The 23,231-nt window shown below is 38.6% G+C and overlaps 1 protein-coding gene across 2 annotated transcripts in view; it reads right to left on the bottom strand.

Moving 5' to 3' along the window:
* The window catches only part of Unc5c (unc-5 netrin receptor C), a 349,721-nt gene that overhangs the window by 27,275 nt on the left and 299,215 nt on the right, over positions 1-23,231 (bottom strand). For both annotated transcript variants that reach the window (XM_047567130.1, XM_047567131.1), the window contains 5 exons: positions 22,992-23,183; positions 21,979-22,323; positions 19,228-19,315; positions 9,682-9,850; positions 7,261-7,494 (listed from right to left, as the gene is read on the bottom strand). In XM_047567130.1, the coding sequence (XP_047423086.1) occupies positions 7,261-7,494; positions 9,682-9,850; positions 19,228-19,315; positions 21,979-22,323; positions 22,992-23,183 (1,028 nt within the window). The remainder of the gene's footprint in view (positions 1-7,260; positions 7,495-9,681; positions 9,851-19,227; positions 19,316-21,978; positions 22,324-22,991; positions 23,184-23,231) is intronic.

Genomic DNA, 23,231 nt, shown 5'->3' with positions numbered 1-23,231 from the left:
CATCTTCAAGCCCAGCAATAGCACATATTTCTACTTCTCCTTCCGTGATCATGCCTCTCTCTAACTACAGCTGGGAACAGGACTCTACTTTGAAGAAAGCACATATTTAGATTAGACCCACTCAGACCATCCAGGTTAGGGCAAAGCAGATCTCAGCTAGTCCATGATAGTGAAATCAAATTTTTGCTGTGTAATACATGTTCACATATTCTGACTACAAATGTGTAGGTATCTTGGGAGACATTATTCAATCTACCACAACTTTAATTCTCCCTCTGTCTCTCAAGTAAATTCAACATGGCAGGTCATTTCCAAGCTATAGGATTGACCAGGGCCAAGGCCAAGTTTTCTGAGAAGATGATAAAGAAGGGGTAATTTTAAGGTACCAAAAAAGATCCTTGGGACTATATAGCTGAATGATCAGACTGCCATCAAACCTGAAACTCATCCCACAATTACATCACAATTAAATGTAACATTTTCATTGAGCCATTATCTTTAAAAATGTCATAATAGTCAAAATGCCCTCTGTGGGATGATTAAAAGATCCTGTCTAGGTCCTATTTTGTTCCAGGAGATTTAATAACCTTGATCTCCTTGAATCTTCAAGGGATCCCTGAGGCAGACAAAATCATTAGGAAACTTTAACACATTTTTCTTATTGTTATGTAACACATGTGTCATATGTATGAATTTATTAATTTAATTCCCCAAAGCAAGATTGTGAAAGTATAAAACACAGGTTAGGCTAGTTTTAAGGTCTATGTGAGAGCATGGAAAGGAAAGCTCTGGCTAATGGGGCCCGTTCCATTGAAGGCAGCCTTTGAAGGCCTATATGAAGCAGACTGGGGAACCCTGGGTTCAGTAAGACCGCAGGTGGGCATGGAAGAAGCAGCAGAAAGACACCAGTGAAGGAGGTGACAGGTGGCAGGATGAAAATAAAACCACCTCCCTACTTAACCAGCTGCCTGTGACTGTCTCCAACAGGACCAAAGAAGGTAGCAAACAATTCTCAACTAGGCTTCATCCAGTAGATTTTTTTTCCTCCACTTTTAAGTGTTTCTATTTTTTTTAACATATTATTTTACACAGAGTTATTCTAGTATATTAGAGCCTAGTTTAGGGTTTGTGAAAATTGAATTAATCCAACAAAGATTCTTTAACATTCCAGATGATTCCATAAAGCCATATTATGTTAATACACATTATTTGGTTCATATCATAAATATATTTGTCAGAAATTCAACAAAAATCTCATAGTATCCACACTTGATGCAAATAACTCCTGTTTTATGTTCTGAATTTCTGGATTTATATAAGCCCCTTTATTATGAAAGGAGTCTCAGATATTTTACCCTTCATATAGTGGGGCAGAAATTACTGATTTTTATGTAGATGTACATTTCTCCTTGGGTGTTTTTAAACTTATTCCAAATATAACCTTGTTCTCTGTTAATTTCTGGTCTGTTTATTCTAGGATTTAAGTCTTTACAAATAATGAAAGGAAAACATCATTTTTATTACTTTAATCACCTGACAAGGAAGGAAAAAGAAAAGCTCTGATACACAAAACACTATCTTTTCAATAAACTTGACCTCTTTATTTGAGTTGACTCCAAACTATTCTCAAAATTCTTAGCATCTTTATCTCCTTATGAAAACTTAACCTGATCATTGCTCCCATTGGTCCTTCAAACACATGCATAAGAAAAAGCCCTCCTGAAAGGTGTATCAAAGAATTCCACTGTCTCCCACAAGCCTTGACTTCTACCCTGTCAGTCACTGCTGGCATTCTGATTCTATACCAATGCTTCAAAATGCTAAGTGTGGCTTTTAAGTTTCAGGTGACCATTTTGCCCCAAGGCTTAAACAGAATACAGGAAAATTTGTTACAAGAACTGCCAAATTCAAAGAAGTGTATGTGAGATGGAAAAATGTACCAGGGTTGCTTGAGAATGACTGATATGGAAACTTTCTTTTTTTCTCCATCCATAAATATGATAATATAACCAGAGATGATAAAAAGTGATAATAATCTTGACACACTCAGCTCTAGACAGTAGGCCACCATCTTTTTCTAATAACTGTCAACGACTGTGCAGTTATGTCCCCAGAGAGTGACTGCTCCATGGGGGCTCCATATGTATCCTATTATTATGTTTCTGTGAGTTTTTCTATAATTCATAAGAATCCCCAGCATACAGCCGTAACTTCAAGAAATTATCAAGTCCTGGGAGGACTTTTGGGCATCACTTGCTATGCCAAAGGAGTTGGGTTAACACACAAACAAGGAAGTAGAGCTTTTTTTCATCAGAGTCCAGATTATACAGGAAGAGGTTGAAGTTAAGGATTTGGAGGTAGAAAGGATGCATCCACTGGGAGGTAAGGTCATTCCTGCATATGGAAGGACTTGCAGGACTACAGAAGATTTTAGGGGAGTGGAAGATACTTGGAAGAAATGCTGTGTGAAATCCAAGAATCCAGAAGAGAGAAATAAAAATATGTGGAGGAGCAGGTGAGGCATTGCTTAACCCAATCAGAACTGTATGATTTTTTTTTTTATCATAGCAGCACAGTAGACTAGAACTGAAAGTTCTAGTGGAGCACATGTCCATTTGAGGTCATCATTGCTATGGCAATTAGTAAAGCCTGCTGCAGTTCAAAATGACAGGTGATTTTAGGAGGGGAGTGAGTTCCCTGTAGATATGGGTAAGAACAGAAGAATTTTTTATAGTCATTTTATAGACAAGGAGACCAGGAAATGTTAAGGGAGTTTCTCCTTAATAACCAGAGGCAGCTTCTGTGTGCACCATCAGTGACAGCAAGGGAAGGTCAGATGGTTGTTGTTATCAATTAAGGCAGTCACCATTGGAGGTCTTGGCAATGGAGTAGTTGCTACTGAGAATGGAAGCTATAGAACCTTTATACTGGTAGGTACATAGTGTGGGATGATCAAATGGTGGAATAGAATACCTCTGAGAATGGAAGCTATAGAACCTTTATACTGGTAGGTACATAGTGTGGGATGATCAAATGGTGGAATAGAATACCTCTGAGAATGGAAGCTATAGAACATTTATACTGGTAGGTACATAGTGTGGGATGATCGAATGGTGGAATAGAATACCTCTGGGCCAATGGATTGTGATTTAAGCGTAACACTGAATTTTGGAGAATTGCTGGAATAAAATGGGTAGAAAAAATGATGAAGGTAGATCTTGCTAGGATAGAGATGTGGTCTGTGCTAAGGGAATTGAGACAGGTAATGAGCAATAAAGAAAGATCCAGCCTGTGAATTGGAAAGAGGCCAGAGAAGCAGTCATGAAGTATAAGAATGATTCGAATTTTCATCCTAGCTGGGTGTCCACCTGTAATCCCAGCAACTTGAAAGGTCAAGGCAAGAGCATTACAAGTTCAAGCAACTCAGTGAGACCCTGTCTAAAAATTAAAAAATAAAATAAAAAGGATTGAGGAATGTAGCTCAGTGGTAAAGTGCCCCTGGGTTCAATCTCTAGTATCACCCCCACCCTCCAAAAAAGAATTTTTCTTTTGGCCTTGCAGTGAGCTCAAGGGTGTAGACTTTACTGCAGGTATTGTTGACCTGGAATATCTAGTGGCAGTTAATGTGGCCAGGTAATGAAATGGGGGAAAGAATGGTTTGAGGGTATAGGAAATTTGTCCTTAATAGAACCAAAGTTCCAAAAAGAGAAAAAAAAAAATATTTAGGATGACTGCACAAGAGAATAGCACAGGCAGCATTAAGAAAAGCCTTCACTACCCAGGCCAGTTAGATCAGAGCCTTTGGGGTGGAACCCTGGAGTGAATCTTTCAAAAGCTCCCTCACTGATTCCTGTATGTGTTGAGAAAAAGAACTAGTGGTTTAGGAAGAACATGAAACAGGAGTGGGGTAGCTCTGAAGGAGGAGGAAGGTCTTGGGAGGGGTGATGTACTATGGGTTAGAGCCATGAAAGAGGCAGGGACATGAGAGAGACTAGTAGGGGACATTAGTAAGCAGGGTGCCAAAAAGGCAAAGTTTAAGCATTGAAGGGCCTTTTCCAGCTAATCCACCCTTCGATTCCAATTCAACTATAGGACTAAACTATGTCCTTGGTATGTTGGACAGACACTTTACCTATAACTAGAATTTTGATATTTTTGCACCATTAAAAGTCAATGAGGTATAAGAATACCTCATCCATTATTCATGTTTGTTTCAGGCTAAGAGCTGGATCCCCAGATGCTGAGAATTTATAAATATCTATTTGGAAAGCATTGACCACAAACAAACTACTCTTGGGTTGTTTCACTGAAAATAGCTGTTCATTGGTCTGTCTCAGTGTTGACCATTTGCATGGATTTCTAATCAACATAATCAAATGTGTTTTATATAATATTACATTTTTAAATAAATCTGTGTGTATCTGTTGGGGAGACAGGTCAGGAGTTTCTGAGTGAATATGAACTATGTGTACCAAACACTTCAGATAAGATATAGGTCTTCTATGGTATACTTTTGCAATGATTTTCCTGGAATTCTTCAAAAAGATTTGTCTTAATCAGATCCCAGGATCACTGTACAAATATAACTTTCCCTAAGAATTTAAGCCTTGCATGATTTCTACCCTGACAGCATCTTGGAAGTATTGCATTTGCAAGGGGTCTAAAAGAAATAACCTGAAGGTTTACACTAGAGCTGTGTTTTCACATAATTTTTTCCACATCATAAAATCCTGCAAAGCTGATCATCAAAAATACATCCAGCAACTGACCAGGTCTCATCCCCTCCCCTGGGGACCAGGCTGGTCAGATCCACAATGAGGACAGATGATTGTAATTGGCTCCTCGCTTGTCTCTCTGCCTCCATTTGTGTCCCTCACATTCTATTTTCAGTGTTCATAACCCCAGAACTACTCTCTAGATGGAAACTCCATAAGGAAAAATTTCTTCCCTTGGCTTCCTTGACTTGATTTTCCCCTTCTCTTCCTCCTCTGGGTGCTCATCTTTCTTTAACTTTCTCCTCCTTAATCCCTGTCATCCAGGGTATGACTCTTCAAGCAGCTCCACTTGACACAAAGATGCAGCCACAAAGCCTGCTTTCTCCACTTCATAGCTGTGTGATCTAAAGCAACTGTGGATAGCACCTCAGTCAAGTGGAGGTAATGATATGATACAGAGTTGCTATAGGGATTAAATGAATTAATACAAAATATTTAGAATTTTTCCTGGCACATAAGGAAGCTCTCAGTAATATATTACTATCATTGTTGTTATTATTATTATTATTTCCCTCTATTCTCTTTTGATATTTTCCCTGGTCACCTTGGATGACAAATATCAATATGGCTGGTTCCTGAATCTCTATCTCAGACCATCGCTCTGTACAGAAATCCACACCCATATTCCTTTAAAAAAATACTTATGTATGACTTTTTAAACGTTGCCTTAATTGACACATAATAATTATACAAATTTATGGGGTACAGTGTGATGTCAGGCACAGAAAGTCAAACACTGCATAAGTTCACTCATATGTGGAAGCTAAAGAAGTTGATGTTATAGGAGTAGAGAGTGGGCAAGTAACTACCAGAGAGGAGCAGGGTGGAGGTTGCAAGAGATTGGTCAAAGGTACAAGGTCACACCTGTATTTCTAATTGTGCTTTGGGCACCTCTGTCTGGATGCCCAATTTATACTTCTAACTCAGTATTCTAAAAGAATAAACACTGTTATAGACTGAATGGTTGTGTCCTCCAAAATTCCTATTTTGTGATCCTAACCCCTTATGTGATGGTATTAAGAGGTAGGGCCTTTGAGGTAGTGGGGTGATTAGTGTGGAGCTCTTATGAATGGGATAAGTGTCCTTATAAAAGAGACCCTAGAGAAAACTCTAATTATCTCTCTATCATGTGAGAACACAGTGAGAAGTCAGAAGTCTGCAACCAGGAAGAGGCTCTTACCAAGCCCAGTCATGTTGGCACCCTGATGTCAGATCTCCAGCCTCCAAAGCCTCCAGAACTGTGAGAAAGGCTGTTGTGTAAGCCCCCCAGTCCTGGGTACTGTGTTATAGCAGCCTGAACTAAGGCCATAACCTCAACGCTACCTGTTCCCAGATTTTGCTACCATTTTCTTAGAGACACAAGTTTGATATTCTAACCTACTCACTGAGGTTAGTGACCAGGCCCTATAAAGACTACTTCAGGGAACTTGGCCCCTGTTCTCTTTATCTCACTCCTCTGTTATCACCCCAGCTCCATCCTGTTCTTCTTATCACTTGACTCTCTCTTCTCACTGAAGTCAACTAATATTTCTAATGTGTATTTCTGATCATGTCTTTCTTCTTTTTAAAACTTTCTATCTTCATGAACTCAATAGATTGAACCTCAGCTCCTCTCACTGACAGTCAAGATCCATCTTAATGGTAGGAACCTGTCACTCTAGACTTCCTGGAATAATATGCCTGCATAGAGACGTCATTACTCTATTTCTCCATGCTGTTTTCTCCACCTAGAAATCTTAAATTTTTAGTCAAAACCCTACCTTCCACTTTGGTCAATTTCCAATGTTAGCTTCTTTCCATCTTTCCTCAAAATAACATGACGCCTCTGTCTCTTAAACTTGCGTGAACTTTGCATCTTGGCTGGGGCATTCATCACATTCTGACTTATCTCCTTGCCATTCTTCTTTTATTCCTCCTTCTAGATCATAACTTTTTCAAAAGCACTTATTATATCCCTTAAAGCTTCAAATGGGATAAAATGAATGGCAATAATCGCACCAGGAATTAAGCTCATTTATTCTGCAAAACAGCAGCCTGTTGTCAAATGCTAACCCTCTCCCTCACAGCCCTCGTAAAAAGAATGGGAAAGCATATAAATGAAGTAGCACACAAGAGGAACATACAGTGTGAGCAATTATGCCAATTTCTTTTATAGGAAGAACACAGCTGAGATAAACATGGAAGCAGATTATTTACCATCCACGGGTATCCTTGCCAAACTCTTCTACATTTTTCATTAAAAGAAATCAAGGAAGGTAAACAAAAGTAGCCCTTGGGAGGAATCAGCATCAAGGAAACAGCTCATACATCAGCATGGCCTCAGAGTTTTGTCTGTTTCTTTAACTGAACCCTTTGGGGCCAAATGCACATGTTCACACACCTGGGTGCATGTGCACATACACATCTCCAGGTGTGCGAGGCCCTGCCAAACCTTGGCTTACAAGTGGAGTGCAGTGAAGAAGAAGGTCAGGCAGGAGCTACTTACCTTCAGGGCATCTTGGGTGTCATCCAAACAGTAGACCCGGATGCTGTACTCCAGGGAGGAACAGCAGAGGGGCCCAAAGATGGCTAACTTCAGGCGCTTTGCTGCAGCTTTGGTGGTGGATCGCCCAACCAGGGCATAGGTACTGAGGTTCTCTGTGAGGATGTGGCAGGCCTCTGCGTCCAGCTGAATGTAGCAGGGGGTGGTGAAGTTTTCCTCTCCAACCACCACTACATCCTGGGGGAGACAAGGGACAGGGTTGTGTCTAAGCCACTGAGGATGTTATGTTGGTTGCTATGGGTGGTGGTGCATAGAGTGCAGTCTTCTCCTGAGTGCTCATTATTCTTTATCCTGCCCTATTCCTTTCTCAGGTCTTTTGATCCCTCTGATTTTATTCTTTTTTTAAAAAAAGAACAAAAAAACACTTTTTTTAGTTGTAGATGGACACAATACCTTTATTTTATTTATGTATTTTTACCTAGTGCTGAGGATCAAACCCAGTGCCTTACATGTACTAGGCAAGTGCTTTACCACTGAGCTACAGCCCAGCCCTCTACTTCCATTCTCAATAGTTATCTCCCTTCCTACCTTTTCCTATGCTTCCTATATACTGATAATGTTTTTTATGTAGAAGTCTTTGACACAATTTTTTTTTTTTTTTTTTTAGTATGGGAGATTGAATCCAGAGGAGCTGAACCACTGAGCCATATCCCTAGCCCTTTTTATGTTTTAGTTAAGAGACAGGTTCTCACTGAGTCGCTTATGGCCTTGCTAAGTTGCTGAGGGTGGCTTTGAACTCGCAATCCTCCATCCTCAGCCTCCTGAGTTCTGGGATTACAGGTGTGTGCCACCGTGCCCAGCTGACATAGTATTTTTTGATTTTCTTAGAATCTGTATTACTGGAATCTGTATGAAAATCCAGAAGACATTCATAAGTTGCCCTTTTGACTTCAGTATAACTTAGTTTATTATATGTTTCTAAGAACTGATTTAATATGATTTCTTATTTAATCTAAAAGTATAACTTTTGCAATGTCATTATAGCATAGAAGTTTTCCCCTAAAATCCACACACTTGCAAAAAATTAGAAAAACTAAGGAATTATGCAACACCATTCAACTGCATTCTTTCAAAATTCACCTGCCAACTTTACTTCCCAAAGCAGTACACTGCTTTTCTTAAATAACCTTGCTTGCCACATTGTATGGGAGGCAAGATTTGGCAGGCTTCATGTCTTTAATATATACTTTTCTCTGCTGAGTGCAGTGGTGCACAGGGTAGTAATCCCAGCAACTTGGGAAGCTGAGGCAGGAGGATCTCCAAGTTCGAGGCCAGTCTTAGAAACTTAGCAAGACCTGGTCTCGATAAACAAACAAACAAACCAGACTGGGAATTGGTATGTAGATCACCAGATCACCAGTGTCTCTCTCTCTCTCTCTCTCTTTCTCTCTCTTTCAAACACACACACACACACACACACACACACACACACACAACAGCATGATCTCCTCATATGGCTGAGAGTAGCAGATATCCATAGAAAGAAAAATCTGGTTAATCTCAGGATACCTCACTACTCTGCTAATTCTCTTTTCCTAAAATGCTAGGAGTTTAAAATTCATATCTTTAAAAATTTCTTTCCTAAATGAAAAGTATCATATTTAATCACAAAATATAAAATACATACTTTGCATATTATACATGTATATTACTTATGTATACATGTGTATAGTATAACATGCTTTGTATATTACAACTTCATATTTTCTAATTTTATAAAATTCATATTATAATTTCTATAATTGGCATTATTTGATAAGTGCATTTGTTAGACACAGGTGTTAAGTGACAGTAGGTTTCGATGTAAGGAGTGGGGCCCACTGAAGGCCCTGAAGGTCCTGAAGTTATGATGGCAATAGCCATAGAGGGACAAGATAGCCCAGATTCTCTTTGTTCAAGTAGAGCTTTGGAGACATATCCTTTTTGTTTTCCCAGGTTAAGTCCATAAGACTATATCTAAAATACTTGTCTGCAATTAAGTACCCAACATGATCTGACCAAGGTGCAATGTGCAATGACTCTCCACCTCCAAATTTAAATAAATTTTAAAAATATGTGTGTATGTATGTGTGTATGTGTATGCATATGTGCATATACATATATGTATATATATCAATATATACTATCTATATTCCAAAAGGGGTTTGTCTAAGTTTTGAGTATTCTTCCTCTATGAGTTAGCTAATACTTTACCATAATTTTCTTTATAACTATCAATCAGAAGATAAACTACTCAAGAATGCTCTCCTTTTCAGTATAATCTAAATTTCTCCCCCATACTTTGCTTTAGAAATGAAGACTGCCCATAATTACTCCTACTGATGTGCATGGACCCCATCTTTATTCTGAAAGAAGTCTCCTCACCTCCCACTGTCCCTGTGCTGTCTGGTTTTTGAGCTGGATCTTCCAGTCCTCCGTATTGGGATCTGCACAGTGATGCAGAGTCAGGATGACAGGGCGGGTCAGCAGAGCTCCTGGGGGCCCACAGCTCACCACAGGGGTCAAGAGCGTCTGAGAGTCTTCCATGGGTGGCCTGGTAGGAGAGCAGAGAACTGTGTCAGTGACATTTCATAGTAATTATGTACTGTGTACTTGTTGAGATCTGAGATGTAAAGTTGTACAAACAGTTCAAATAGTTTTCTCTTGGAGTTTTTTTGGTGGGTAGGGGGTGAGGCAGAAATAAATATGAAGACATATTCTTTATACCAAGGCTTTCAAGTTCCAAGACTGAAGGTCTCTATGATAACAGGGAATTTGCCATCATCTCTTTGATCCCCTCCCTCAGACACTGGTTACCTTTGGTAGCTTCCTCTGAATTCATGTACTGATACTTTTCAGGATGGAATGAGAAAGAACAGAGTCCTTATGAAGTTATATAACCAGCTTTTCTGATAATACTTGCCATTGGTCTCACAGGGTTTTAAATACTTTTGTGTTTTTAGGACCTAACTTGAAAAATACTTCAAAAAAAAAAAAATCACTTCAGAATGAGGACACCCTGGAGCTAAACTTAGTCCAAATGACTTTCAGGAATAATTCAGGCTAGTATGGCACATTCATTCTTTCAAAATATGACCAGAGAGACTATAGCGCTGTATTTCTATAGAAATTAAAATAAGATTTCTTTATTTATATATTTTATACTCAGATCTGGGCAGAAAGAACCTCAAAGATCTAAATTCTTTATTTTCTTATTTTTTAAAACTGACTTATATCCTTTCCTCAACAAGATTTTAACCAATAATCAAATGGATAAGTTAACCTACCTATCAAGTCGTAGGTGAGAAGCCATACCAAAGGTGTTGAGTGGATTGCACTGTCTCGCAGCTCATAAGTACTGATTAGCGCTGGGACTAAAACTCATGCCTTCCTAACAACAATGCCCAAGCCACTGTCCGAGTAGACTAGCTTTAGAAAATGTGGAACCGCAGAATTTCACGATCCCTCAGGAAGTCACTGAGCACCCACCTTCTGTGCAAAGCAAGAACCTCTGACAACATGGCTGATGTGTGGCTAATGCTTTAGACACATCCACAATGACAGTCCACTGCTAACAAATGGTCACCTTGTTTATTATACACTCAAATTTTAAAAAAGATTCTTAGCTGGGATAAACACAATCTGGTTTCCTAAAGTGTTTCTCCACGTATCTTCGACCTGTTTTCTAGCCCACTTTGTTTCACATATTTGGAGATTGTTATATCTCCAAAATCTTCTTTGTTTCAGACCAAACATCCTCATTTTTTTCAACATCACTTGGAAAACCATGGTCTCCAAATTTCTTCCTTTTGACATGGAATTTTTTCAGTGTTTCAGGGTCCACATTAGTTGAGGCATCTTGAAGTGAACTCAATATTCCAATACTATGGGGTACTACTATATCTTTGATTTGGAATGTATAATTACATTCATTTATCATAAATTGTTGCCTTAGATTATTGGTAATCAAGTAATTACTTATAAATATTATTGAGCAGGCTCCAGTTAGAGAGGAAGATGCAGATAGCATGGCTAAATATCCCCTTTATAAAATGAGGTAATAAAGGCCCAAGGAGGTTAAGTAATTTGTTATATCTAACCACTCTAAGTATTCCTAATATGAAAGATGCTAGGCTTCGTTTATATTGTTATGTGTTGGTAGTAATGGCTTTTGAATCTAGGTACAGCCATTTATATGAAGCTTTTTGATTTTACCTTAATAGTCTCACAGTAATTTCTTAATGTTATGTCCTTCTTCCAAATATTGGTTTTATCTGCCAGTCTTTCATCCTTCATAAATCTCATATACCTTCCAATTGTGCTTTCATCACAATCACTGATAACATTGTAACACAAGAATAAGGCAAGGACAGGAATCTTTTCAAGGACACCACTTGAAAACTCTCTCCCATCTAACATCAATACCTTTGAGTTATTGAGTACAACCAAATATAAACCCATTAAAATGTACATTGTCCGTTGACATCCCCTTCATCTTATTCACATAGAAATTAAAAAGGGCATATCAAATTCCTTATAATTGCAATGGCCACTTGAAATTGATTTTTCTCTATTCTTTATCTATAGTTTATATATTATTTATTACAGCATGTAAAAGTTAGTTTATCTGGCTTACCCTCATTTAACACTCAATGAATGATAGTAGCTATTATTTATTTTTTTAATATTGTTGGAAAACAATTCTCCATGGGTTTCTCATGTTACTGTGCATTCTTAAATGTCTTTTCAAGGATGCTTGTGGCCTTGGAATATAAAGGTAGTGTCTGCTTTGGAGCAAATGGCAGGCAGGTTTCCTTCTCATAACAGCCTCAGGTTCCTTAAGCTCAGAGGTTCTTTAGTGGAATACAACTCTTAAGTGTGTAGATGTCATCTGATGCTCTTTGTATCACCCTTTGAGAACTTGGGCTCAAGAAACTGGCACATAAAGATAATATTCTGGATAACATGAGTGCTGTGACTAATAAAGCTCTCCTTTGTCTCTGACCCAAGAGTCTTGTATCTTTTATCAGTAGCCACAAAACCAAAGTAGCTGACCTCATACTTCCCAAACAATGTCAAATCTTGGAGTGATCACAGTTGACAATTATTACCGGTTCCAAAAAATGAACTAAAATTTGGCATTTATTATTCTTTTGGTTATCACTCCTTCCTCCCTAACTCTAAAATTGCACTAGGATCCACCAAGCTATGTCTTTTCTCTCTTCCTATTTAGAAACCCCAAACAAGCTTTACCTACTTTTATTCTTTTAATATCATCTCCATTCTCTGTGAATAACAACGAAGTTTTCTCTATTCAATCTAAAGGTTTCTAGGTACTAGGAAATGTACTCATATTTCAAATCATAAGGTTATCAGCAGCAGCTTGAGACCTCATTACTATCCCTTTTCCCACTTTGATTTTCATTTTCTCTTAACCCAGTTTGTCCTCCTTCTTTCCAGTCTGAAATTCATTCTCTTACATGACTGAAGTTTTGCTTTCATTTTGTCATAGTTAATATTACACTATCTGCCTTAGGCAGTGACTTTATTATTGCTTAATTCTATTTTTCCTTCCGAGGAGAAAAAAATCTTCAATGATTGCATTTTCCTGAGCACTACTCTTACCTTTTAGTTACAAGTGTACCTAGAGAAATGAGTATTAAACTTTTGAGGAAGGAGCCTAAAGTGGAATCCATTTCAAGTGGCCCTTGCAATATAGCTGGAGATTGGAAACATCTGTCTCTCAGTCTGGTGTCAGCAGCCAGTGCTTGAAGGCAGAAAGGATAGGAGGCAGGGGTTCTTCTTGTCATTGAGTTGGAACAGAAGGGAGCAGAAGATTCCCTGCTGGGTTGGGGAGCTGTCAGACTGGTATTCTCCAAGCACACCACTGGCATGCAATATTGATGGGCACTGCTCTTGCAGGAGGGATAGCAAGGGAAGGGGGAGGAAGGAGGGACAATGGGTGTCAAAAGAATTTATTAACCCACTGAGGTGGGAGAATGTAATGAATAGGGAAGTGGTGAAGTGGAATTCATAACGGGATGAAAAACAAAGACGAAATAATAAGACACTCAAATGCTTTCAAGATGAAAGAAATCAGTTTGGAATTGGAACCATTTCTGAGCATAAACTAAGATAAGGCTTAACTTTGTGAAACTAAAGGTCAGAGTATCTATATTCACTTTTCCTTTATTTATATAAAGGTAAGATATTAAGCATACATAAAACAGTAGAAATTAAATGTAACTCTCATTCATGTTTTGTAGAGAAGGGCCTCACTCCATCAAGTCTCATGTGTTATCTAAGCTATTTAAGCAAACAATCTGTAATATTAATTGCAGATGATATGGAGATGAACACAGAGAAAAAATTAGCTGCAGAAATAGCAATTAAGTAGAAATTCAGCAATGAACAATGATTAAAATTTTAGAGGTCTTTCAAAGACTAACAAGAACAATATCATGGTAAATGCTGACTGTGTCCTGAGACCTCTAGGACAAAGTCCACAAGAGTTTGTTTCTTCTAAGAAAGATTTTTCAGTTTTTGCTTGCTATTATCAGTGAGGAAACTTCAACACAGAAGTGATAATTTACAAAACTTCCATGTGAGCAATTGCATTTGTTGCTCATAGCTCACCTGTAAGGTAAAGTATTTATATTAGTTTTTTTTTTTTTTTTCCAGTAGAGGAAACTGAAATCCAGTGCTGTTAACATGCTTGCCTAAGGACACAGAGCTAGGCATCAAAAAAGCCAGATTTCAAATACAAGTCATTTTGTTTCTTTCACACAGTGGTGTATTTTGGGTTGTTTACAATGGGTGTAGGACTTTATTGTCAGTTTTGTTAGAGCAAAACTCCTTGGAAAGAATCAGTCTCTATCGACGTCTGTGTGGACATGAGATGCCTTTTGTGAATGCACATCTCCTTTGTTAGGTCTCTTGGGATGACAGTCCCACCCTAGGCTCAGCTGCCTTTTCAAGCACACGCCTTCCCACATAACTGGCAACTTGAAATATTTGCACTCTAGGTACCTGACAGGCAATATCTAACTCACTTGCTATCAGAAACTCAATTGAGCAAAAAAAATATTTATGGAAGTCACTATGAAGGGCATGCCACCATTTCCCCAGACAGGCAGAATCTATCCCTGGATGAAGCCAGAACAACCGATCACTGTTCTCCGGATGGAATGGTTGCGTTTTGTGGGATTCTTTTACTGAATGTGTGCTTGGACCTTAGACAATCCATTTCCATTGAGGGACACTAATAGAAGCAGACCTTGAAACTCATTGCTATTTTTATTTTCAGAATGCTATTGGTTGTCAAAATGTCTTGTTTTTGAAGAAACAGAGAATGATAATTGAGCTTCTGGGTATATTTCACATTTCCCTTTTGAAAGCTTGGAAATAGTCAATTCACAATCTATTACCAGGGAATGTGCAGGGAATTACATCAAATCTATTATATTCCAGCTGCTCACCTGACTTTATCTTATCTTTAATAACCTTATTTTCCCCATTTTCTTATCTGTTTTTTCATTTACTTCTTTAAGTTCTTCCCTTCCATTGAGACAAATATGAAAGAATGTGTTTTTATAAACCACCTTGCAGCATTTCTTTGTAAGTGGATTTCAATATATAAACACTGTTCAAAATCAGGAGAGAATGACATTTACATATACCTGGCCTCCACTGCCTCCACCCTTTAGTCTTTTTACAGTTATTCCTTCAAACGCAGGAACTTGGGACTCATGAATGAGAAAGATTCTCTTTATCAAAAAGGAGAAATGATTCTGTGTCACTGAGAAATGTCAACTACTATTTTACAAAATTCCAAACTGTAACATGTTCAAAAAAACAAAAGGATCTTCTGCATGATTACTTACCTAAGAGAATTTTGACCTTCTACTTTATCCTAACACACACTTTACTGTTTATATTTAGTAGATATATATGATAGGTTTGGTGGCCTTCTCTAATTCACCTTAAATCATTCTGAAGTGATTTCTACAGAAATGTTGCAAAAAAAAAAAAAATTCTAATGGTTACCAATGTCACTTGTATAGGTGACAAACTATATTTATCTACCTAACTATTCACACACACACACACACACACACACACACACACACACAGAGACACACACACACAAATACATATATAAAATGTGTATTTTTCATTGTTCTTCCTCTTTCTTAACATTTTGTTTTAGCGTCACCACCTCCTCCATTTTGAAGCTCTTTCCCTTTGTTTTTTTGAGATCCCCTTATACTGTAGTTAATTTACATATACCTTATACAAATATTCATTCTTTCATTCAGAAATATTCACTGAGGAGCCCCTTAATGTTACATGCAGTGCTATATGCAAACTCCTTATCTAGTTTCTTATCCTTACAAGTTCAATTTCCTTTCTCTCTTCACACCCAAACCTGAATGGGAACATTTCCCAAAGTTCTTTCCCCAGTTTTCTTCTCTCCGTCCCTACATTTTCTCTGTCACAGACTCATCCACTGCCACGACTTCCCATGTGTGTCTCTAGTGGATTCCTTGTCACTTAAATCCTGAACACCTCTTGTTTGTAGGCCATGCTTGCTGCTTCTGACCACTTTCTTCTGTTGCTCTGCACATTGTCACAGTGCCCTGGACTTGCATCCTCAATGGATTTTGTGCACTAATTCTCAACACTGCTGGTCAGTGGCGAAATTCCTTCCCTTCTGCAATACATTTCAGTTTCTATCCTCTCAGACTTAGGCCTACCTCACTCTCTCCTCTCTCCTCACACCTAGATTGATGCCACAGCAGAACCCAGCACCCAGTCTTCAGGAAGTATCTTTCTGTTTCCTCTATCTATTTGATCACACTGTCTCCAGATCAATCTTTAAAAAGCACCACTATTCCTGTGTCACTTGGCTGCTCAGAAGCCTTCTGTGGCTCCCTACAGTTTACAAAAAAGAGTTCTATTTTTCTATTTACTTTTATATTTGGAAATTCTAAATTGATTTTCTTTTCTTTTTGCTTGCCTTTTGATAAAACCACTGGGAGAAGACAAAGGAAAGGGGAAATTAACTTTTATATATTTTTTTTGCAGTGCTGGGGATTGAACCCAGGGCCTCAGGTATGCTAAGCAAGCACTCTACCCTCAAATTGCTTTGCCATAAGGGCTGACAAAGGACAAAGTTTCAATCTTAGACTAATTTTTAAAATTGTTACTAGAAACAAGGCAAAAAGGGCCACATGAGTACATTAGTCATGGAAATTGTATCCACAGGGGAAAGAGGCTTTGTAGCCTCTCCAGATCTGTAAAGCAGGAGAGGAAGAAATGCTCTGTGCAGCCTTGGGACTCTGCACCCTCCTTGGTCAGAGATGGCTTGTCCCATCTCTGTCTCTTTCAGTCTATTCATGCACCAGCCTGCACTGTCTCTTAGAGCATATTCAGTAATGATAAGACCCCTCTTGTCACATTCACTATGCCAAATGCAATTAAGTTCACGCCTCTTGTCAGACAATTCACATCAGCAGATGACCAGCTGGATACCATCCAGCTGGAAACACACCCATTTTTAGATGCAGAAAGAGGGAGAATGGAGACAAATGTTCAGAATTTTCCTACACATGCTTAGAAATGACACCCAGGTCTCCTGATCCTCAGCATACCTTCCTCCAGAGAAGTTCCATCTCATATCATGTGAGAATGGAAGAGTCTTTGGTGAGCAACAGTCAGCATGTCCATAATGCAGGATCATAAGAAAGCAGAGGCTTGCTGAGTGCTGGTGCTATACAGGAGGTCAGAAGATCCTGGGTTTGAATTCTGCTACCCTCAGTTACTAACTGGAAAATCTTGACTACATGACTTAATTTCCCTGAGCCATGGTTTCTTTGTTTAAAGTGAAGCTCTTCATCACCTGCAGAGCTGCACTGGGGAATAAATGCAGAGTATGCTGAAGAAATGGCAGCAATGCTTTGCATTATTACTATATTCTAAAGCATGTTCTTGCCATTGTGGTTTTTTTTTTTTTTTTTTTACAAGAAAAATGCATCTAGTTCACAATGGAACATTAGTGGAAAGAGGACTTCTTATTTATCTGAGACGGTCATCTTCTTGTGTTTGTTCCTTGTTTCGTGGTCTCTGGTGCACATTTTCTTTTGAGATCTTGAGCTTTGTCAGCATCATCTTTATTAACAGGACTTCTTTGATGCACACCAAATTCAGTGGAGTAAATCCCTATGCATCTAACTTTAGGTGTTAGGCAGAGCAAGGAGTGATTTATTATTTTCTTTTCTTTATAGTTAAAGACAATGGAACCTAAAAGCAATCATTATCAATTTTCTGCTTTCACTTTCCTTCATTTAAATGCACAACTATCCTGGTTAGAATGCCAACTAAACTTTGGGAAGGAAAACCAGAGGAGTTACACATCTTTCAGCTTCAGCCTGCACCTGCAATAGCCCCTTAAGGTCTGATCTTCAGCTGCAGATAATGGTAATCAGATGACCGTAGGAGGCCATCAGCACCTCATGGTTTCTCCAAAAGCACAAGTCAATTCTCATTTCTACTTAAACAATTGTCCATGTTGGCAAAGGCATTAATGAATGGACATATTTCATGCTAACTTTAACTCTGCACAGAGAAAAAAAAATGAGTAAAATAAAGAGATCTTAGAGTTTGCTAATTTTCTTTCTTCTGTTGCAAAAGAAGGGGTTCTGAGGGCCTGTGAATGTTGCTTTGCACTGGGAATGAAAAAATTGAATATTTGATGTAGGTAAATACAAGCCTTAAGTGACCTTCTGTTGCTCAAATTTAAGGCATGAATAATGCTCAAGGAATTTTATTATTCTCTTACTCTGGTTATTGTTTGTGTAGGTGAAAGTACACCACCTGAGGAAAAAAATGTTCTGGGTCATACCGATTATAAATACCTATCTCTCCACCTGAGTGCATAATAAAGGAGCTTTTCAGCTACTGAAGAACAAGACTAAAAATGGATGTTTTTCTGAGGATGAGAACGGGTTAGAGAAAAGGCTTAATGCGTGATAATGATAACCTACTTCTACATTTGTCACTCACTCTTTGTACTCTGAGCTCAGGGTTGGGGAGCCCACGCCTTTCCCCTTGGGATGAACAATGGTCATTACATGATGAGGGTCTTCATTTTAACAGCATCTTTTATTTGAAGATCTCCGTGTTTCTCAGAAGCATCAGTCAGGCTTCCAAAGGACTATTCAACACACACTTTATGTGGGAACAGATTGAGAAAGACCATCTATGATTTGTTAGACACCAAGCTGAAAACTGAACTTAGAACTTTTAAACACCTTGTGTTAGTTTTACTCAAAATAATTTTATCTTAGTGATTATGACCCATTCTAAATGCAACGTTTTGACTCCATCTAGTTTTAACCAACCCTTGACCCACTTAGGAAGACCTGGGTTTGGAATTTATAAGTGTTAAACATAAGAAAGGGGCTGATAACACATTGGAAGAGAGTCACAAACACTCTGGGTAAAATCTGTGCTAGACTGAGTAGGAGGGGTGGGGCAGGGGTTATGGGTGTCCAATCCTTTGCAACTTTTAACCCTATAATGGGAACAGGCTAGATTCCTGAATAGGGACACATGAAGTCAATGTTTCTGTGTCAACTCACACATGTCTCTGGACAATTCAGGGATCATATTTTAGCCACTTTTTTCCTGTTAATATGGCCACATGTCCACTTAGAAAAAAAGATTTTTGGCATTCCACCTGTCTTCAAGATCTGCAAAAGTGTCAGAAGCTTCAAAGATAAAAAGAAGTATAACTTGACCTTTTGCAGGTCTAGAGAAAAGTATATGTCACTTAAGACAAAAATACGTTGTGTTTATCCTTTCTTTTGTACCATTCTCCTCCAATAGACTGGTAAAGTCAAGTGCATCAGAGAAAAAAAGCATATTTACCTCATATTTTCTTTCCTGTGTACAGTCACATACATTTCATAGACTCTTCCTTGGGGAATGGCCCCAGCGGGAATCAGCAAGCTTACTCCTGAGTAGCAAAAGAAAAAAGAAGTCGTATAAGACCTGTGAATCAAAAGGAAACTTCTAGAAAGAAATGCCTTTGCAGCAAGCAAAAGGTAATGAGGAAATTCTGTGATCATGCAGCCCAAAGACATGTTAAGTACTCATAGCTGCCCGGCTTTCCTTCCTTATTGGCCTCAGTTGTTACCACAGTTCCCTCAGAACTGTTATTGAATTACTTAGAGAAATGATGCAATTTTTTAAACTCTGGTTTTATTTAAGGAAGACACAGATGGTTCCACTGTTGTTTTCCTTGTAAAACAAGAGGAAAACCAAAAACTGCTATAAACTTTCAAATAGCGGTAATGATGCATTGTTTCTAATTAAAAAAAAAAAAATCCCCACAAGATTCAAAGTCAGGTAAATGACAACCTCAGCCATATCAAAAAAGATTTATTTCTGAAATATCTGGTGAGCATCAATGTATTCTATAATGGAATAAAAATTGTTGAGGTACTTTTGTTATACATAACTCTAGAAAGTCAACTGTGAGCTTAGTTACAGCCAGTGAAAACATTTCTACTTAGCTGCTAATTGGCGTCCTATAGGAGGGCTACAGGACTGAACTGTGCTCTAAGTTAACTGTGCACGCAGCAATCGTTTGCCATTTGAGTTTGCATCAAGATCACCTGGAGGGCTTGTTAGACCACAGATTAGGGGACCTTACTACAGAGTTTCTTGATTGAAAATGTTGGGGTGGGGTGGGAGATTCTAAAGAGTTGTCAGATCTTGCCTATGATGGTGGTCTGTAAGAACTGCTGAACGGCACTACTGATCATCATCATGGAGTGACTCAGGGCGGTCAGCATTGTGAGGGTGTTTGGCTCCATCATTTCATTCCCATGAAATGTACTTCAATTCAGCTCAGTGATGATTTAGAGAGTATCCTTGTGAGAAAAGTGTTTGGCACCATTGTGAATGCCAAGAAGGAAAAGGTAGTATTCTTGTTCTGGAGTAACATATAGTTAAAAAGGAAATGGCATATGTCAAATGAGCCTGATGCAAAAAGAAAACTTGCCTGATTGTGTTGGAACAGCTCAAGACTAAAGAATGGAGAGTCAAAGGGGAACAGGGATAAAAAGGCCTTTGCATAACTGGTTGAGGATGCTGAGTCAGGGTCTTCTTGTAATGGGGAGTAATGTGGGAGCTCTGGTAGGGCAGGAAGGTCAATGTCAGGCTGATAGAATGGTTGTGGAGGGCACAGAGAGGGAGCAGGAAGAACACATTAAGCCGTCAAGACTCAGCATTCTTTTCCCAATGAAAATCATAAAATGTACCTTTGTCTTTGTTATGGGAATGAAAAAAATTATACATGTAAGTTAAAAACAATAAGGCCCGACACACGTGACTGTTACTCTATTAAACGAAATGATATGTTTTTGATCCTTTCCTCATACATATCAAGTATTTAAAACAAACTGGTTCCCTCCCTTCTACTTAGAAGCCTTTATATAATTCATATATGAATAAGTGGCAGGTATAGCAATGGGAAGGAAAAGCAGAATCCAATAAATACCATGGGGAAAATAATAGTCTTAGAAATAATCATAATATTAAAACAATGAGAGAACAATAGAAGATGTTTCCTTGGAGTTACCTGATACACTAATATAAATATACTTAAATATCATGATTTTAAAGAGCACACACAAATAGCATGAAATTGAGAAAAAGGTAAAAAAAGCACTTTAAATAAAACCTCTCTGCTATGAAAAATGTATAAAGGCAAAATGATATCCTATTAACTATTTCAACTATATTAAAACATTCCTTTAAAGGTATGGGGTGAAAAGTTACCAAGGCACTGAAATGGGGGAATAAGAATCAAAGACAATTTCGTATGCAGGTCTAGAGATCTACAGGTATGAGTATTAATTCCATTTTTCATGTGACATTAACACATTAGGTCAATGAAGTTGCTTTTTATTACTATATTTAAAACTATTCACAACTTTTTTCCAAAGGTGGATTCAAAGAGGAAGTCACTAGCCCTTCTCTGATGTATGGTTCCAAACCCATTACTACTACTAATGAATACCAATTTCTAATCCAACACTGTTGGTCACTAACTCAAGGTCATCATGGCAGTCCTTCTGAGGCTTTTTCTCTAGGTTGAGATTATAGATAGATATATCAGAGGTCAGTCTTAGCACCTTATAAATACTTTATGGTTGAAGACTATGGATTGAAGAGTTTAGTTAATAAAGGAGGAAATTGATGTCTATTATGATGTCTCTCATCATCCAGAAATTAGTGTTCTGAATCATCTCTTTCTTTAGTAAGCTGGCACTGAATCAACTGACATGTTTTCTAATTAATTTATCTTTTTATAATACAGTGGCAAGTGTGAGGGCTTCTAGCTTACTGCTGCCTCCTGAAGCTCTTATTAAAAAGAAGGTCAATGCCAGTTCTAAATTTTATCTCAGCAGAAAGTTGGGAGTCAAATATTTTTAGAGGAAGTTTTTTCAGATTTGGTTGAGGGAAGATAAATTGCCTTGCTGATTTGGTCTGAGGTAATATTTGATTTATGCTAAAAGTAGATTTGTGTTACATTGGCAGTTAACTTCAAGTTAATAAGAAAACAGAGATTTTGGGACAAAAATGTTTGCGATCTAAACCTTTAGGAATTACCTGAATTGGGGACAATCAGGTGACCCCCAAGGGAGTTGAAGGTGCCAAACGCTGTACAAGATGGATCAGTCTGCCTGGCGAGACTCTGATTCTTCAGGTTGAGGGCCTCGTTCTCCAGTAAGGACTGGGTCATCTGGGGGGACAGCTTGGATGTAAACTCAGAGAGGTCATCTTGGGGAGTGACAGCACCTGAGGTGTTGTACACTTTGATTTTCAGGTTGGGCAGTGGATCCAGAATTGGAGAATTGGTCATTGGGATTTTGTCTGAGACATCATGCAGGGCGTAGACTGGTCCCCTGTACATGGCTGCAGCTGAAGTGAGGTCTGGGGGCACCGCCAGAAGATCTGAGTCAGAGAAAAGAGAATTCCATTGGCATTCTCCATTCAGGCCAGCCTACATTAGTTAGACTCCCCCTCACACTTTCTGAGCCAAAAGCAAAGCAACTCAGCTAATATTAGAGATGGACAGACTCTCAGGTTCTGCTGAAAGCAGGGCAAGCGGATAACTAGCATCCATCTTGTTACTGGCTCATTCTATATTTTACTTTGAGTTTTACTCATTATACCCAAAGAACCTGGCTGTTCCAACAGACTGGGTTGAACAGTATGCCCCATGAGGTTCCCGTGAGGTAACAGTTTCTCTTTTCTCTTTTGGATTTGGGTTCATCTGTAAACCACTGTATTCACAGTAATACAAGATATCTTGTCAAAGAAGGAAAAGAAAGAGACTAGAAAGTCAGTCCACAAATCAGTGTACTTTTTTTTTCAAACAGAAGTTAAAAGTATGACAGCAGCGTGTCAGGAAAAAAAAAATGACTCGTGAACCTTGTCAACTCTTAATATGTCTTGTGGAATGACATCAATCCAGCAATGAATGAAACTGATAAAGTCACTGTCCTCATGGAGCTTACATTCCAGCTGAACTAGAAGACCTAAACGTCACTGATCTTGAAACCCCCTCAGAAAACTGTACATGCATGAGGAATAGGGCATGAGATGCAACATCCACCGACCTTGTCTGGCTGCCTTGATGTTCACGGGCTGAAAGCCCCCATTGAGTGCTGAAGAGTCGATGATATCAGACTCAAAGTCACGATGGTTCTTCCGATACACGAACAGGGCGACCACAACAGAGATTGCCAGGCAAACAATCACCGCGATGACAATCCCAACGTAGAGAGCGACATCATCCGAATCAGGAGCAGCTAGAGGGAAAGATGCAATGCTAGACCAACTGCTTAGACAAATTTCTC

This window comes from Sciurus carolinensis, chromosome 10 (genome assembly GCF_902686445.1).
Source record: "Sciurus carolinensis chromosome 10, mSciCar1.2, whole genome shotgun sequence".
Lineage (NCBI taxonomy): Eukaryota > Metazoa > Chordata > Mammalia > Rodentia > Sciuridae > Sciurus > Sciurus carolinensis.
Note: the sequence above shows the minus strand (reverse complement) of the source record. Positions and strands in the feature narration are given on the sequence as shown.